Genomic DNA, 19,574 nt, shown 5'->3' with positions numbered 1-19,574 from the left:
ATACTGGCTAAAAGAATCTTTGTGTTTTGTTTACAATGCAGCCCGGTTTTCAGAGAGAACACACAGTGGTCTCTGGACAAATAGGTAATTAAAAGCGATTTTGCCAGGCTTTGTTCTCTGCTGGTCTGTGCTTCTCTCCAAAACCTGTGAAGATGGTACAACTTATGCTAGTTAAGGTTCATAGGTATTTGCTTTCAGTTCCTATGCTTTGAAAACATTTTCCTTCTAATTCTAATTAGAACTAGAACTGCCACCCACTTCCTCCATTGCTTTTCACCAGCCCTCTAGAAGCAAAGATCATCAGAATCTTACATGTTGATGTATCTTAAAACCATTTATTATTGTTTTGGCATTTAAGTGTATCGAGTGCACAAATAAACACCACATTGTAATTACGGAAACTTGGAGAGTCTGGTATAGATATTCTGAATCCATTTGGAATGTGGGGTAGCACGCAGTAACCTGGAGGTCCACAGCGAGGGGCAGGGCTGCTCCAAATTCCGTTCCCTTGACTGTCACTGGTACAGCGGATGGTGCTCTCCCCAGTGAGGCTGAAGATCATCCCTCTCTCTGGGTGCGGGTCACATGTGTAAGTGACTTCTTTTCCAAAAGGAAAGACTTCCAGAGGTTTGCCTGTGTGTCTCCCATTAAGGATATCAGGAGGATTTGGACACAAGATTTCTGGAAAGAAGGCAAAAGCTCTAAGTGTCATTCATGAGTTTTCACCACAGGTAATCTATAGTCATTGGGTGTTATAGTTGGTACTACCTAAAAACACTGAATGGACTAAGTGAAGTGAGATTTCAATCCCATTTTTTTTTAATTGAAAAAGTACAAAAGAATTTGCCTATCCTGAATCTTCCAGACTTTTAAGTTTTCTGGATGATAGAAACTTTACACCTTTAATTACGTACCAAAACTTTTAAAGAAGAAAGAGAATCTATTGGAGAGTAACTCATTCATTTAATCAACACATTGGGCACTTATTCTGTGTCAGCCACTCGTCAGGGCCGGCTGGATGAAATGGTGAAGAGCACAGATAAAGTCTCTGTTCTCCAGGGAACTTACATTCTCAGGAAATATTTCTACAATGTATTCCATATGTACTAATCACCTAATCATATGAAACCTTTCCTTAATAACTTACCCATAGTGACCATCAACCGATTAGGACAGTAGTGCTGTCACAATGAATTGAAACATATACGGTTCATTGTAAAAACTCTAAATGATCCATACTGTTTTGTTATTGTTTTTTTTGATGCATGGGATTGCTTATTATTATTTTTATTTCTTTACTTTCCGTCAGGATTCAAATTGTTACTTCTTTCTGGTATCTGCTTGTCTGTTTAAACAGTCCTTTCCTTATTTCTATTTAGTGTTTCTTATTAGGCTTGGGATTTGTAAGAAGCTGCTTAAATTAGAAACAGTCATGAAAAGTAAGAGGAATAGTACAATCAGTAACTGAGCTCTAACCCAGGCCAGTGGACAGCCATTTGTCATGTTACTTCAGTGAAAGTTGGGTTTCTTGGATGACAGGATCTATACAGAAGTTATGTTTTTTTAATAAAGTTTTACTATAAAATGTGTCATAGGATAACTGAGCAGATTTCTTGCAACATAAACATTTTAGTAAAATTTGGATTAGTTTAAAATTTATATATTTTCCAATCTTTAGGATCAAGTGATGAGGCAAAGTTCTATCTTCTATTGGGGAAAATACAAATGGGTGGACTAGGAGAAATCAGTGGTGGCATTGCATATAGGAGACTCATTTTTTAATCAGCTTATTATTTCTGAATCTTTGCATAATTTATTTAGATGCAAATTTTGAGAGTTTAAGGAGTATTAAACTGCTCACCCTGTGTAATGCTGTTCCCCACTTTCCCCTCATTTCTGCATTGCTCTGACCTATCATCTCCATAAGATTTAATTTATTTTCTTTCTTGTACATCTTCCCACTTGAGTATAAATAACATGGGACAGGGAATTTGCTAATCTTGTTCACTGCTGTAACACCGGTGCCTGGAAGAACATCAAGCACATAGTATGTGCTCAATAAATAATTGAATGAATGAATGTTTCATATTTGTATATTAGCAAATAGACAGGAATATTGTAGATGACTTCACCTTGATGGCATAAAAAAGAAAAAGGAAGAAGGAAGGAAGGAAAAAAGAAAGAAAGAAATTTGTCAAAGCTTCACGTTAGCTAATCTCTCCTGATTCAGAGACAAACTACAGCAGGATTTATCACGTAAAACAAAGAATTCTAACTGACAGAGATTGATCAGATAGTTCTCAAAACACATGATGCACAACAAAGTGCATCACAACAAATTGATCCACAATAAAATGCTATTAAAATAAGCAACTATTTATCAATAATTCAGATTAGAAAATAGAAGAACCACGGCTGGGGAGGCCATGGGTCAAATTACCAAATAGATTAAAGGGAGAGATTGGCCTGAAGTGATATCCCTTCTACTCACGTTCACACACAGGAATGCTGCTGTTCCAAAGGCTTTCCATTCCAACCAAGACACAGTAACTAGCAGAACTGCCTTTTAACTGGAATCTAAGGAAGAAAATGGTAGTGAATATGTGAGCTGCTTAAGCCAAAATGCCATTCCATTTGCAGTAATCTCAGCATTTTGAGGATCTGAAACCAGCAGGTGGCAGAGGTTCAGAGGCCACATCAATCTGGAAAAGTCACAGCTTCCAGTGAGGGAGAACAGCAAAGCACAGTCACGTGGTCACATAATATAGTCCCAGCCTAAGTTGAAGAAGGCAGTTGTAGCACAGCTGCCATCGCCGTGATCCTGGACCTAGGCTCAGAGAAATCAGTCTGTCACTGTGCATCCCACGGTAAAGCTGATAAATCTACTTAGTCATTATTGGAATAAAACATCCTCCAAGTGATGACACTGGAACAGCTAGTAAAACAGCTCCCAGTTTGCATTGGACAAGCAGAGAATAGCTGGAAAGAGAACAAAGATTGTTCTTTTGTCTCTATATTTGTGGTGGTTATGCAGAAGGCTCACAACAGCACGCTGGGCTACGGAAGAGTAAGCGTGAATGTTCTGGGGGGAAAAACGAAAGGAGATTGGAAATGACTCTTGTACAAAATTCTCCTAAATGTTATTTGGTGCCTGTCAAGGATTCTTTGGAACATTTTGAGATCAGGTACTTTGTTGCCCATGCTTGATACTTCCTATGTAGAGATGTGCATGCTGTGTAAGGTCAAGTGAATGACCTTACTTAAAACTTTAATATCAGCCACCATAATACCATTTCAGAGCCCTTGGCCTGTTATCAACCAGGTGATATATGACTGGATGAAAAATGCTTATTCTTATACTTTCTCTCTTATTACAAAATTCACTTTGGATGGTTAAAAATTTTTCTGAAACAATTCTTAAATGATCTTATTTTTAATAAGATTTTTGTCACATATCAAACTTTTTCTGGAACTCTCCAAATTACTCTTTTTCTTTTATGCTTGGAAAATATGATTTTTTCACTTAATGTGTCACCTATGTATACTCTTAAACAGTAGTTGTATTTGTGTTTAAGCATGCCAGCTAATATACGTTTCAGTTTTTCCTTCATATCTTATGTTATTAGTTACACCTGTTCCTTACTCTTAACTTCCCATATACACTCCCCAAATTTAACATCCCTGAGTATTTCCTATTTTAAAAATCACACTAAACCTTGCCTTTTTGAATTGACCTCAGTTTCAGTGCTCGGTAGGCCAGGCAAACTCACACTCACCCCTCATCACAAACGAAGGATACTTTTGCTCCAAGCTGAAAATTAAGTGGAAAGAGTACATGTCCATTAGGTAACTGGTCCAGGAAGTCAGCACATGATTTCACTAGGAAAAAAAACACACACACACAGGAGTGAGATGTTCCTGTGAGGGACAAAGAGACTGATCCACATACAAGATGACAGTATAGGCACCTGCACATTTGGGGGCTGACGGGCTCCAGTCTCCCTGGGGCGTACAATGCAGAGAAGCAGCCCCTCTGAGATCATAGCCAGGCTCACAGCTGTAGAACACTTCCTGCCCAGAAGAAAAGTTGTTCCTGTGGCTTGGGGTGTGTTTACCATGCGGGACTTTTGGAGGTGGCTGACATACTAGGGAAAGAGAACCAAAGTGCTGTTAATTGTGTGAAAATAACTTTTCCTCAGTGGTAAACTGGCTAAGACAATCAACAGCATAAATCTATTTGTTTTTAAAAATCTGGTAGACTAACACTAACAATAAAACACTCGTTTTATTGATGGCAAAATTGAACAGAGACAGAGACACAGAGAGAGAGAGAGAGAGAGAGAGAGAGAGAGTCTTGCGAAAAGTCATAGAACTGATACACTGCAGGACAGTGACTAGAACTGAGACATCTTCAGTTCATGGCTTTCCATCTAAAGTACACACCCAAGATGACACAACGAACAGTTCCCCTACACAATTCTTCCTTTTATTGTTCACTTAGTACACAGTTGTTAGATTGATGGATTTTATTTATTTTTTTTTGCAGTAGACGGGCCTCGCACTGTTATGGCCTCTCCTGTTGCGGAGCACAGGCTCCGGACGTGCAGGCTCAGCGGCCATGGCTCACGGGCCCAGCCGCTCCGCGGCATGTGGGATCTTCCCAGACCGGGGCTCAAACCCGTGTCCCCTACCTCGGCAGGCGGACTCTCAACCACTGCGCCACCAGGGAAGCCCCTATTGATGGATTTTTAATTTTATATTTTAATTTTTATTGGCACCACCAATTTAAATCCGCCTTTATGGCAATAAGGAAAGCTTGAGCCCAAATCTCATCCAACAGATTTCCCAATCACCTATCACACTCTGCTGTGACAAACAAGATTCATACATCTCTTCTCATCTCTTTCCAGCTCCTCTCCAGTGGTCACGCCACCTGACATGGGTTGGTGGAGAAGATAAGTCTCCTTTCTGCACTCTACAGGGCCAGGTCCTGCTTAACCATTCACTTCATTCCAATGAGAAGATGGGCAACCATTGAATGAAATCTTCTAAAAAACCTACAGCCCTCACAATGAGAGTGCATATTCCATACCATATGTTGTAACTGAGCCTCTGTCTCTTTATACACTTGGTTTGAATTTAGAATCAGAATGCACTGGAATCTCCTAAATTATATAAAACTGTAGTAACATGAAAAGTCATTTCATTTTGGCTTAGATCAGGTCAGTTTCTCTCTCTGGACTTTAGCTTTCTCAAGTATAGAATGGGGCATTGGACTAGAATAAATGACCCCCTTAAGGACTTTGTAAATACTCTGATGCTGTAGCACCCAGTTTCAGGGCTCATCACCCCCTTGTTTGCCTTGATTAATAAGTGCACTGTGATGGGATCATTTAAGTGCTGTGCTGGTTAAATCTCTGTTGACTCCCAGCCTTACACTTCTGCATTCTCCTTTGACTGCTGGGGCCAGAAGCCTGAAAGTACAACTGCTAATCTTCCTTGCCAGCTGGGTCCTGGTTAAGCTCTGACAATTGGAGGCATATATACTAAATTAAAAGGTAGGAAGATGATAGAAGTCATTCTTCTTGTAAAGGAGGCTCAGGAAGTGGCAACTGATGGCTCTTCCTTAGCAGCAGCAACATTAATTCTATCAATGCCAGTGACTGAAGGCTCCAGCAACCTCAGCTACGTTCTGGCAGCAGCAGCAGCTTCTGCAGCGTGAGCAGCTGGAGGAAATACATGCTCAGTGAGTGCAGGTGCCTGTGCTCTAGTCCAGGGGGAATGGCAGCCCCCTGAGCTCTGGTAACACTGCCTTCCTCCTTTTGCTCTTCCTGCCCTTTTAACACCTTTATATTCTCTTACCTGCACTAAATCCCTCACTCCTTGCAATTTCTAGAGTAGCTTTCGATTTCCCTGGCTCTGGAGTCAGGTAGGCTTGGGTTCTTGTCTTCACAGAGTTAGTATCTATTTAATCTTGCACAGTTATCTAATCTCTCTAAGACTCACTTTCTCTGTAAAACATGGAAAGAATAGTAACTACCTCATGTCTTTGTTTTAAGAATTAAGTGGGGCTTCCCTGGTGGCACAGTGGTTAAGAATCTGCCTGCCAATGCAGGGGACACAGATTCGAGCCCTGGTCCACGAAGATCCCACATGCCGCGGAGCAACTAAGCCCATGCGCCACAACTACTGAGCCTGCGATCTACAGCCCGCGAGCCACTACTACTGAACCCGCGTGCCACAACTAGTGAAGTCCGTGTGCCTAGAGCCCGTGCTCCACAAGAGAAGCCACCGCAATGAGAAGTCCGCGCACCGCAACAAAGAGTAGCCTCTGCTCACTGCAACTAGAGAAAGACTGCGTGCAGCAACGAAGACCCAATGCAGCCAAAAAATAAACAAATAAATAAATAAATAAATTTAATAAAAAAAAAAATTAAGTGAATCCATAGATTATACAGCGGTGCCTAACAAGAAGAATCAGTCATTACATATTCGCAGTTAAAACACTCAAGAGTAATTAATAAATTTTTTTTAAAAAGATTATTTTAACTGAAAAAAAGAAAGAACTGAAAGATGATGTCACTAGTGTCATCCCAAGGAAATTTTACATTCTTTACCCAGATGTATCTTTGCTTCTGAGTTTGAACACATACACATTCACACACACATACACACACACCTGCTTTATTTAAAGTTTCCTCCCAAGAAAATTTACCCATCCACACTGCTCACCACACATCCTCCCCCGAGAACCGACACTAACCTCCCTATCCTCCTACAACTCACGTCATTTGTAGGCCCCTTCAAAGCCTCAGTCAGACTCACCCCTGGAGCAGCTGGGCAACTCCGGCCCCCACTTGTTTTGGGCCTGGCATTCAACAGTGGAGGGTCCTTTCATGGCAAAGCCGGGCTGACACCTAAACCTCACGCTTTCACGTAAAGAAAATAAGCTTTTGTTCTCAGACATCCTTATTCCATTTTCAATGACTGGAGGCGTGCATTTATTAGGTGCAATGCACTGAGGGGGAGGGCCACTCCAGATGCCAACTTGATTGTCTTCACTGGTGCAATATATTGACTGCTCACCCACGAGGTCAAACAGCTTCTGCCTTCTCTCTCCAAGATTGCAGCGATAGGTCACCACTGTTCCGTATTGAAAGTATTCTCTGTCGGTGCTAATGAAATCTCCATTGGCGATGGCCGGGGGTGGCCCACAAGGAATGCCTGGGAAAAGGGACAGCAAGTTAAAACCTCAGTTTCTTAAAGTTATAACCAATTATGAATTTGGGTAACCAGTTTAAAAAATGATCAAAATGTCACTATTCAGAACACTTCTGCTCTTGTCTAATATTTGCTAATGTACAGACATGTTTTTACACAATCGCAGATTAGATAGCCACAATATTATGACCTCTGCTCTTCTCAATTAATGCTATTTCAATAAATGTATCCATATATTATTATAGTCCACATACTTCTCCTTTTAAGTGAGAAGTTATATGTTATTTAACTATTTTTAATTCAATTCTTTCTCTGTAGAGGGCATTTGGATTTATTCTATTGGTTATTAATATGGTATAGCATACAATATAGTCTATCAAATAAATAAAACCCAAAAGCTCTGGTACAACTAATAAAAAATAAACACAAATACACAATATTACACATGACAAACATAACAATCACAGATTCAGAAGTAAAAAAATAACTGAATGTGTATCTACTCTATGCTAATAATCTTGAAAATGAGGATGTTAGAAACGAAAATATATTTTGCCAATATTGACTCAAGAAAAGGTAGCATATAGAAGAAGTGGGAAAAAATATATCAAAAACACTACCGCTAAAAAGGTATGAAGCACAGATAATCTTATCGACAAATTTAATCTAATATTCAAGTAACAGATAATTTCTAGGCACTTTAAATCATTCCTGAGCACATAAAATATTTCTATCATTTTTGGCATGAATATCAAAGTAGACACTTATTTATTTAATTTTGCTTAAGAAAATATTTAAGAAGATGCATATTTATTGTAGAAAATTTATAAAATACAAATAAAAATCACCTTTAAGCCCATTATCTAGAAGGAATCACTATTAACTATTTAATGTGCAATCATTAATACACAAACACACATTTTTTTTTCTAAAATATCTTTGTCATCTAAGTAATATTTCAGAGTACAAACATACTAACTGATTCCATTTGAAAGTGTTCTCTCTCTTGTCAAATGCATTCCGGCATATTTTAAACTTTTTTTATTAGAACACATTCCATGTACCTTTATAAGATTATTATTTTGTAGATTATTTCCAGAACATTGTTTGGAAATATGCACAATATTTAGATTCTTTTGAATTTTTCACTATCATAAAATAATAATATAGGCAACATCTGTACATCAATCCTCGCAGAAACCCACAGTGATTTTTTAAAGTCATGAACTGTAGAATTTCTGGATTAAAGGCTTGCGTACAGTTAAGGTTTTTGATACATACTGTGTACTGGCCTGTTAGAAAATTCATTACCACTTATCCTACTATCAGTTGAGTTGGAGAGTGTCGATTTCTTTTTTTTTTTTAACATCTTTATTGGAGTATAATTGCTTTACATTGTTGTGTTAGTTGCTGCTGTATAACAAAGTGAATCAGCTATACATATACATATATCCCCCTATCCCCTCCCTATTGCATCTCCCTCCCTCCCTCCCTATCCCACCCCTCTAGCTGGTCACAAAGAACCGAGCTGATTTTTTTATATTATCACCAAACCCAGGGTTATATCTTTATGTTCTTTGTTAATTTGCAACTGCTCCTTTCTCTATGTGCCCTGAAGTGTAGAAAGTTCATATTCCAAACAACTCATGGGAAAGATGGCATGTCACTGTCCAGACAAAGAATAAGAGAGCAGGGAGGGCCCACCGCTTGAACAGATGACCTGGGATTAAGAGCTGACAGACAGGAAGGAAGGCACTTTCACTAACCTTGTATTCATTTACTTCACTAAAGAGAACAATCTTCAACCTGGAAGGTGTTCAACCAACAAAAGAAGAATTTGGGTGCTCTTCTAAATGACTTCCAAACTATTATTTAAAATAAATTATACCCTAGGATAAGGAAAAATCAGGAGGAACTAGAAGCTTGGAACATTGTGAGCACCTTTAAGGGTAGGAGTGTTTTCTTCAAATATCAGAAGGATACTATTGCCAAAAGGGATGAAATTTATCCTTTGTAATTCTAGGGGCCAACTGTAGGATTGAGCATGGAATAAATGGGGCTAGAGATTTCAACTCACGTTCACAAATTGGTGGCTCTGAATCCCAGAAGACAGTATTGCCTGAGATAATACATTCAGCAGCTGAGTGACCAATGAGTTGATACCTGAAACCAAAAATGAAAAATAGGCATGCTGTACACATCCCATCAATTTCCTCAGCATGCATACATGCATGGCAAATCTGAAAGGCTACAATCTGAAAGAAGTTCAAGGACTAGCCTAAACTCCACCTGTTTTATCTGACTTTTCTTATTTCTCTTTTTCTATCCTCTCACTGTTGAAAGGAATATTTCCTCTCTAACTCCTCATGGCTCGCTCTGCTTCTTCATTTCTTGGTTTCATTTTGGATTGTACCCAGTACCTAAATAAAACAATACTTTTGTAGACCTGCCTGATAATTTTCTTCTTAAAATCTGTTTTTTCTTATATTATTATTGTTACTTAAGTTTCTTTTTGCATTTTCCTGATATACATAAATATACATATTGTATATTAACACTGCTATGGCATTTTAGTTTAGGCATGTTTCTTGTAAATACAACAAGATTTGTGATGCTTTTGATCCTATTTGGAAACTTTTGTTTTTTAACAGGGATATTAAACCATTCAAATTTACTGAACTAAATGGTATGGTTGATCTTGCTTTTGTCATCACTTCATAATGTTCCTTCATGATGTTCAGTAGTAAGCACATAGCAGTGAATACAGCCGATCTGCCCCAAATATAAGGGGGCTTATTTCTGGTGAATGAGATGGATATAGTCCATGCTATTCCTTTTTCTTCCCTCTCATTTGCTACATGAACCAGATAGGTGAACCTCTTTCAGTTGCTCTAATAATTTGGAAGCTAAATAACCAATTTTTGTTCCTTTGAAATTTCATTTCATGTGTTATATATTGAGTTGGCCAAAAAGTTCGTTCAGGTTTTTCCGCTACATCCTCTGGAAAAACCTAAGCGAACTTTTTGGCCAACCCAATACATACACAACACAGGTATTCAACCCTATTTTCTCAATTTTGGTGTCAAAATATATACAGTCTACCCATCTCCTATGTAATAAAAGTCTAGACTATGTTTTTTTTTTGCTTTCTTCTATCTAGTTTTATGGATATATTTTATGACTTCAGAAATTGTTATTGGATTATGATTACATTGTCAAATTTCACTTTTTAACAACTAGTTCTGTCATTGTATTAAGTTTTATAACTTTGTTGAAAATATTTGAACTTTTTTAAAAATTTGTTTTTCTTTTGTTTGATTTTTGGCAATTTTCTACCTCACCAGCATTTATCATTATCCTTTAAGAAAATACTTATGGATTGCCTGAGTTTATCTTTTTCCTTCTCCCAGGAAGTATGCTTCCTGTAAGGTACACAGGTGTGATTTTTAGGTCCTTGCTTATCCTTTACTGTACACCTGTAGCCTCTAGATGTGAATACTAGCTTAGCTCATTAGAAACTCCATCTTCTGCAATTTAGTGATGTGAAGGATCAATGTGATATCAATACAAATTAATTTCTTTCGCAGCTATTATAATTTATTAATTTCCTTTCTGCATTCTTGAGGTTTTTTTCATGATCCCTGAAATACAGATGATTACCTAGTGATGGCTAAATATGGGCTTATTGTTTTCCCTTCTGGAATTTTTGTTACATGTAATTTGAATCCCAGTACTCTTTTAGACATATCTTCTCTTTTCTCTTCTTCTGCATCCTTTTCCACTTAATGCTGGGAGAAGTTGATTAATTTATCTTCTTACCCTCTGCTTTAATTTTCTACAATATTCAGTGTGTTTATCACAGAATTTTTCTTTAGTTTGACAGTTGTGTTTTTCATTCATATGCAAACATTGTCTATTTCCTAACTAGTTTCACAGAAACAGCGTGCAACTGAATCTTGTTAAAAACGTAAACAGGAGATATTTCTAAAAGTTTCTCTTATTTCTTGGAAGTAACTCTATTTTGTAAGAGGACAATTCTTCTGATTTTTCAGATTGCTCTTTTTACATTAATTTCCTGTAACATATCATAAGCTCAACGGTTTTCTATTTTATACCATTGGGAGGTTCACTCTTATTCCGTAATACAATATAAAGAGGGTACAGACAGAGAATTTATAGATTGTACTTAAAAATGCTCGGAGAAAGACAGAAGTGTTTAGATTTACTCTAATTTTACTTTGTCAGATTATAGGTACTATGATCTGTAAGGCCTTGGTTAGCAAATATGCTGAAGGCCACAAGTTCCTTTTCAGTGTTTATCATGGCAGTGCAAATTTAGCCCATATTCTCTAACTGGTTCAGCTGCTCCCACTGGGAGTGGGGTTGAGACTGAGCAAGGGTAAGCACCCTTGTGGGTGGGACTGCTGCCCAGTAAACACTTTATGTCTGACATTTTCACAGGGGACTCTGTTATGGGTTGAGCAGTGCACCCCCAAAAGTATGTCGAAGCCCTAGCCCCCAATCCCCATGAATGTGACCTTTTTAGGAAATAGGGCCTTTGCAGATATAATCATGTTAAGATGAGGTTATTAGAGTGGGCCCTAATCCAATATGACTGGAGTCCTTACAAAAAGAGAGCACTTTGGACATAGACCCACACAGAGAGGAGAGTGCCATGTGAAGACACAGACACAGAATGAAGATGGCAATGGGAAGACAGGGGCAAAAACGGGAGTGATGCGCCACACGCCAAGGAAGCCCTGAGGTCACCATAATCTGGAAGAGGCAAGGAGGGATCCTCCCTCAGAGGCTCTGGAGGGAACATGTCCTGCCTGCACCTTGATTTTGGACCTCTAACTTCCAGAACCTTGAGAGAATAAACTTTTGTTGCTGTTCTGAGATACCCAGTTTGTCCTACTTTGTTATGGCAGCCCTAGCAAACGAAGAGTGCAGTTACCTTATAAGATCTGCTTTCTACACAGTGGCTCCGTGGCCTTCCCCTTTCTTTCAGCAATGCCTGCTCTAGGCAAGCGCTGTTTGTACGGTTTGACTATGCCCTCCCCCCATTTTCTTCCTTTCTACCTGGTGAATACCTCACTTTTCTTGTATGTACTGTCCTGGTTTCCAGCAAGGAGACAGATTTCCCCTCAAATCTTGTCATACCTTTGTCCATTTCAATTAGGAGTTAAACACCTATGTTCAAGCTTCTTGAGAACAGATGGTAATAGCCTAGTCCTCTTTTCCAAGATAGGACCAGAAGGTAGTATCGCTGTCCTGGAACTCTTGAACCAAGAGATGGTCCTGCCCACTCACCCTCTATTACAAGCAAAAATGATTCTGGATCCGAACTGGGTGTCTGTATCTATGTGCACCACACCGTTCACAGGATCTGGAGGAGTATTACATGATTTACCTTGGGAAAGAAAGAGAATTTTGGAGCCAGGAAGAGTAATTTGAACTTTTGTTAGTGTATAACAAGTTAGTCCCCACCTGACTGCAGCTTTCTGAAGAGCACATGCAATTCTGATGGTTCTACAGATTTTTTCACCTTGAGGAGCCTCACCAGACTGCCTCGGGATCAGCCACCCACTAAGCACCACTTTCAAAGAGACCTCCCCTCTAAATCTCTCCTATCTGTGCCTCAAATCTCTTATCTAAATATAAAGGTCATTTGTGGCCTTATATCCCACCAGTATAAAAGTTTTTATTACCTCGTTATTCAAACAGTTTATGTCTCCTTACAGATTTTTTTTCCTGATCTGGAGTAATTCATTATTCACTACCCCATAAAAAACATGGAGTTCTCCTGCAAATATTCCTTGAAACATTCTCAGGAGACAAGCATTTCAACCAATAATTAGGGGTGACCTACAAGACCAACTCTGACCTCCACCTATGTGAACATGTTTGACAAAGTTTTCTTATCTCTAAAATTTGGAGAAATTAAATAATATCCTAGAGATACTTTGACAAACATAGGAACGCTCCAATGCAGGGCTTACTCACGTTTACAGACATCTTTGGCACTTGACCACGTGAGGTTTTGTAGACACGTGATAGAGAATGACTTCCTGTGGTACCCAGGGCGGCATTCATACTTTAAAGATGTCCCAATGGGAAACTCAGATTCATTGGTCTGGAGTTTCAACTTGGCAAACTGAAAGTGATCTGGGGTGTTACAGTGACCTAGAGACCAAAAAATCAAGAACATCAGAGTTAACAAAAAGATACCCAAGGCCATTCTTCCTTTTCTCTTTCTTGTTAGATTTGATATCAGAACAAAAGAAACTTTTAGTTGTGGAAAGATAATTTCCTTGTAATCTTTGAAGGGAAAGTTCCATTAGCATGTGCCCATTAGAAAATATACTATCCGGAAGGCTATTTTGCTATCTGGGCATTTTACTCATATCATTTACTGTAAAAGACAGCTCCAATTCAATTTTTCACATTTTTAGGGAGACAGAGGAGTGTTTCTGCCCAGGTTACACCTGGTCTGGTTTCTTTGTACTTCAGTGTATCAAAACCCATGCTTACAAGCAAGAATGGACGACTCAAGATGTTTTTTGAAACTAGGAGGCAGCCACCACTTTCTAGGTGTGATTCCTAAGCTGGCTATTTCAACACAACAAGGAAATAAACAGCATCTCTTCAAAATAAAAACAACAACAAAACAAAAACAGAAACATTGTGTGAAGTATATGTTGAATCAAATTCTAGCTTTAGCTCCAAGCCCCTACACCTAAAGCTCTAGGTTTGAGAAGTGAAAACTCACTTTGGATTCAAGTAGTATGAAATCAAAAAAGTGTATATGTTTGGAAAAATAGAAATCGTTTCCACTTGGTTTTGACACTAACTTCTCTTTTAGTTTCTATTCCAGCTGTCCTCCACCTCCCTTTCAATTATTTTTTCAAAGAGTAAAAGCTATGCTAGGGCCAATTCTGCACCCAGATAATTCTCTGTATGAAGACTTGCAAACCAATTTCTCATTTCTTTAACATATAATTAAGTGATTTTTCTCAATATGAAAATTTGGCTTATTTTCAAGGTGGCTTCACAGGAAATACATCCATCTATATTGCCTGTTTCTTTTCATTTTAGAGCTTGAATATTAGCTATACTAGCTTCTAGTTCAAGGAGTTCCCCTTATGACTAAAATCTACTACCCAAGGCCAAATCACACATGAAGATGGTCTGGCAGGTCTCCAGTCTAAAAAATCGAGCTGATAAAACTAGGACTGCCATCTCAGCATAGGGTACTGGTGAAAAAAGTCATAGAACTTAGGGGAAGATTGCCTTTCACTTTCGATGTAGTGAATCTGAACTAGGTGTCTGTGTTTGTAAACAGCCTCATAGGGACACCCCAAGCTGAAGCCATGGTGTTACAGAAGGAGAGTGAGGGCAAAAATGACTTCTGAATATCCATTCTTGGTCCCTTTCCTTTCAGAACTGCTCTTTTATTTCAGAGTTCCTCAGCAGTCAGTATGTTATGCCGGGACTAGGGTCACTTTGACAATTTACTTTCCCCTTCCTTCTTCACTGCCTGAGTGTGGGTGTCATAGTGGTATTGGATACCTTAGGATACCTTCTCCAGACCTTAGAAATAAACACTCTATTTTGCATTTTTCCCTTGAGTTCACATTGCTTTGCTTTTTCTTTCCACCAAAGAGGGAAAACTTCAACAGCTGAAATTAGTGCGGGGCTAAGGAGCAAGTAAGCCTTATCTTAACTTAGAACTTAGCCCATACTGGCTAAAAGAATCTTTGTGTTTTGTTTACAATGCAGCCCGGTTTTCAGAGAGAACACACAGTGGTCTCTGGACAAATAGGTAATTAAAAGCGATTTTGCCAGGCTTTGTTCTCTGCTGGTCTGTGCTTCTCTCCAAAACCTGTGAAGATGGTACAACTTATGCTAGTTAAGGTTCATAGGTATTTGCTTTCAGTTCCTATGCTTTGAAAACATTTTCCTTCTAATTCTAATTAGAACTAGAACTGCCACCCACTTCCTCCATTGCTTTTCACCAGCCCTCTAGAAGCAAAGATCATCAGAATCTTACATGTTGATGTATCTTAAAACCATTTATTATTGTTTTGGCATTTAAGTGTATCGAGTGCACAAATAAACACCACATTGTAATTACGGAAACTTGGAGAGTCTGGTATAGATATTCTGAATCCATTTGGAATGTGGGGTAGCACGCAGTAACCTGGAGGTCCACAGCGAGGGGCAGGGCTGCTCCAAATTCCGTTCCCTTGACTGTCACTGGTACAGCGGATGGTGCTCTCCCCAGTGAGGCTGAAGATCATCCCTCTCTCTGGGTGCGGGTCACATGTGTAAGTGACTTCTTTTCCAAAAGGAAAGACTTCCAGAGGTTTGCCTGTGTGTCTCCCATTAAGGATATCAGGAGGATTTGGACACAAGATTTCTGGAAAGAAGGCAAAAGCTCTAAGTGTCATTCATGAGTTTTCACCACAGGTAATCTATAGTCATTGGGTGTTATAGTTGGTACTACCTAAAAACACTGAATGGACTAAGTGAAGTGAGATTTCAATCCCATTTTTTTTTAATTGAAAAAGTACAAAAGAATTTGCCTATCCTGAATCTTCCAGACTTTTAAGTTTTCTGGATGATAGAAACTTTACACCTTTAATTACGTACCAAAACTTTTAAAGAAGAAAGAGAATCTATTGGAGAGTAACTCATTCATTTAATCAACACATTGGGCACTTATTCTGTGTCAGCCACTCGTCAGGGCCGGCTGGATGAAATGGTGAAGAGCACAGATAAAGTCTCTGTTCTCCAGGGAACTTACATTCTCAGGAAATATTTCTACAATGTATTCCATATGTACTAATCACCTAATCATATGAAACCTTTCCTTAATAACTTACCCATAGTGACCATCAACCGATTAGGACAGTAGTGCTGTCACAATGAATTGAAACATATACGGTTCATTGTAAAAACTCTAAATGATCCATACTGTTTTGTTATTGTTTTTTTTGATGCATGGGATTGCTTATTATTATTTTTATTTCTTTACTTTCCGTCAGGATTCAAATTGTTACTTCTTTCTGGTATCTGCTTGTCTGTTTAAACAGTCCTTTCCTTATTTCTATTTAGTGTTTCTTATTAGGCTTGGGATTTGTAAGAAGCTGCTTAAATTAGAAACAGTCATGAAAAGTAAGAGGAATAGTACAATCAGTAACTGAGCTCTAACCCAGGCCAGTGGACAGCCATTTGTCATGTTACTTCAGTGAAAGTTGGGTTTCTTGGATGACAGGATCTATACAGAAGTTATGTTTTTTTAATAAAGTTTTACTATAAAATGTGTCATAGGATAACTGAGCAGATTTCTTGCAACATAAACATTTTAGTAAAATTTGGATTAGTTTAAAATTTATATATTTTCCAATCTTTAGGATCAAGTGATGAGGCAAAGTTCTATCTTCTATTGGGGAAAATACAAATGGGTGGACTAGGAGAAATCAGTGGTGGCATTGCATATAGGAGACTCATTTTTTAATCAGCTTATTATTTCTGAATCTTTGCATAATTTATTTAGATGCAAATTTTGAGAGTTTAAGGAGTATTAAACTGCTCACCCTGTGTAATGCTGTTCCCCACTTTCCCCTCATTTCTGCATTGCTCTGACCTATCATCTCCATAAGATTTAATTTATTTTCTTTCTTGTACATCTTCCCACTTGAGTATAAATAACATGGGACAGGGAATTTGCTAATCTTGTTCACTGCTGTAACACCGGTGCCTGGAAGAACATCAAGCACATAGTATGTGCTCAATAAATAATTGAATGAATGAATGTTTCATATTTGTATATTAGCAAATAGACAGGAATATTGTAGATGACTTCACCTTGATGGCATAAAAAAGAAAAAGGAAGAAGGAAGGAAGGAAAAAAGAAAGAAAGAAATTTGTCAAAGCTTCACGTTAGCTAATCTCTCCTGATTCAGAGACAAACTACAGCAGGATTTATCACGTAAAACAAAGAATTCTAACTGACAGAGATTGATCAGATAGTTCTCAAAACACATGATGCACAACAAAGTGCATCACAACAAATTGATCCACAATAAAATGCTATTAAAATAAGCAACTATTTATCAATAATTCAGATTAGAAAATAGAAGAACCACGGCTGGGGAGGCCATGGGTCAAATTACCAAATAGATTAAAGGGAGAGATTGGCCTGAAGTGATATCCCTTCTACTCACGTTCACACACAGGAATGCTGCTGTTCCAAAGGCTTTCCATTCCAACCAAGACACAGTAACTAGCAGAACTGCCTTTTAACTGGAATCTAAGGAAGAAAATGGTAGTGAATATGTGAGCTGCTTAAGCCAAAATGCCATTCCATTTGCAGTAATCTCAGCATTTTGAGGATCTGAAACCAGCAGGTGGCAGAGGTTCAGAGGCCACATCAATCTGGAAAAGTCACAGCTTCCAGTGAGGGAGAACAGCAAAGCACAGTCACGTGGTCACATAATATAGTCCCAGCCTAAGTTGAAGAAGGCAGTTGTAGCACAGCTGCCATCGCCGTGATCCTGGACCTAGGCTCAGAGAAATCAGTCTGTCACTGTGCATCCCACGGTAAAGCTGATAAATCTACTTAGTCATTATTGGAATAAAACATCCTCCAAGTGATGACACTGGAACAGCTAGTAAAACAGCTCCCAGTTTGCATTGGACAAGCAGAGAATAGCTGGAAAGAGAACAAAGATTGTTCTTTTGTCTCTATATTTGTGGTGGTTATGCAGAAGGCTCACAACAGCACGCTGGGCTACGGAAGAGTAAGCGTGAATGTTCTGGGGGGAAAAACGAAAGGAGATTGGAAATGACTCTTGTACAAAATTCTCCTAAATGTTATTTGGTGCCTGTCAAGGATTCTTTGGAACATTTTGAGATCAGGTACTTTGTTGCCCATGCTTGATACTTCCTATGTAGAGATGTGCATGCTGTGTAAGGTCAAGTGAATGACCTTACTTAAAACTTTAATATCAGCCACCATAATACCATTTCAGAGCCCTTGGCCTGTTATCAACCAGGTGATATATGACTGGATGAAAAATGCTTATTCTTATACTTTCTCTCTTATTACAAAATTCACTTTGGATGGTTAAAAATTTTTCTGAAACAATTCTTAAATGATCTTATTTTTAATAAGATTTTTGTCACATATCAAACTTTTTCTGGAACTCTCCAAATTACTCTTTTTCTTTTATGCTTGGAAAATATGATTTTTTCACTTAATGTGTCACCTATGTATACTCTTAAACAGTAGTTGTATTTGTGTTTAAGCATGCCAGCTAATATACGTTTCAGTTTTTCCTTCATATCTTATGTTATTAGTTACACCTGTTCCTTACTCTTAACTTCCCATATACACTCCCCAAATTTAACATCCCTGAGTATTTCCTATTTTAAAAATCACACTAAACCTTGCCTTTTTGAATTGACCTCAGTTTCAGTGCTCGGTAGGCCAGGCAAACTCACACTCACCCCTCATCACAAACGAAGGATACTTTTGCTCCAAGCTGAAAATTAAGTGGAAAGAGTACATGTCCATTAGGTAACTGGTCCAGGAAGTCAGCACATGATTTCACTAGGAAAAAAAACACACACACACAGGAGTGAGATGTTCCTGTGAGGGACAAAGAGACTGATCCACATACAAGATGACAGTATAGGCACCTGCACATTTGGGGGCTGACGGGCTCCAGTCTCCCTGGGGCGTACAATGCAGAGAAGCAGCCCCTCTGAGATCATAGCCAGGCTCACAGCTGTAGAACACTTCCTGCCCAGAAGAAAAGTTGTTCCTGTGGCTTGGGGTGTGTTTACCATGCGGGACTTTTGGAGGTGGCTGACATACTAGGGAAAGAGAACCAAAGTGCTGTTAATTGTGTGAAAATAACTTTTCCTCAGTGGTAAACTGGCTAAGACAATCAACAGCATAAATCTATTTGTTTTTAAAAATCTGGTAGACTAACACCCTCTCGTTTTATTGATGGCAAAATTGAACAGAGACAGAGACACAGAGAGAGAGAGAGAGAGAGAGAGAGAGAGAGTCTTGCGAAAAGTCATAGAACTGATACACTGCAGGACAGTGACTAGAACTGAGACATCTTCAGTTCATGGCTTTCCATCTAAAGTACACACCCAAGATGACACAACGAACAGTTCCCCTACACAATTCTTCCTTTTATTGTTCACTTAGTACACAGTTGTTAGATTGATGGATTTTATTTATTTTTTTTTGCAGTAGACGGGCCTCGCACTGTTATGGCCTCTCCTGTTGCGGAGCACAGGCTCCGGACGTGCAGGCTCAGCGGCCATGG

The 19,574-nt window shown here is 38.7% G+C and overlaps 1 protein-coding gene across 30 annotated transcripts in view; it reads right to left on the bottom strand.

Moving 5' to 3' along the window:
* The window catches only part of CR1 (complement C3b/C4b receptor 1 (Knops blood group)), a 276,865-nt gene that overhangs the window by 206,194 nt on the left and 51,097 nt on the right, over positions 1-19,574 (bottom strand). For 17 of the 30 annotated variants that reach the window (XM_049702830.1, XM_049702725.1, XM_049702719.1 and 14 more), the window contains exons 6-17: positions 18,931-19,107; positions 18,739-18,841; positions 17,454-17,539; positions 15,425-15,643; positions 13,228-13,407; positions 12,535-12,634; positions 9,299-9,384; positions 6,826-7,224; positions 3,969-4,145; positions 3,777-3,879; positions 2,492-2,577; positions 463-681 (exon numbers count right to left, since the gene is read on the bottom strand). In XM_049702830.1, the coding sequence (XP_049558787.1) occupies positions 463-681; positions 2,492-2,577; positions 3,777-3,879; positions 3,969-4,145; positions 6,826-7,224; positions 9,299-9,384; positions 12,535-12,634; positions 13,228-13,407; positions 15,425-15,643; positions 17,454-17,539; positions 18,739-18,841; positions 18,931-19,107 (1,935 nt within the window). The remainder of the gene's footprint in view (positions 1-462; positions 682-2,491; positions 2,578-3,776; positions 3,880-3,968; positions 4,146-6,825; positions 7,225-9,298; positions 9,385-12,534; positions 12,635-13,227; positions 13,408-15,424; positions 15,644-17,453; positions 17,540-18,738; positions 18,842-18,930; positions 19,108-19,574) is intronic. The other 13 variants (XM_049702740.1, XM_049702776.1, XM_049702772.1 and 10 more) reach the window with 13 other exon arrangements.

This window comes from Orcinus orca, chromosome 1, assembly GCF_937001465.1.
Source record: "Orcinus orca chromosome 1, mOrcOrc1.1, whole genome shotgun sequence".
In the NCBI taxonomy this organism is placed as follows: Eukaryota; Metazoa; Chordata; class Mammalia; order Artiodactyla; family Delphinidae; genus Orcinus; species Orcinus orca.
The sequence above is the reverse complement of the archived record's forward strand: the minus strand, read 5'-3'. Positions and strand labels throughout refer to the sequence as shown.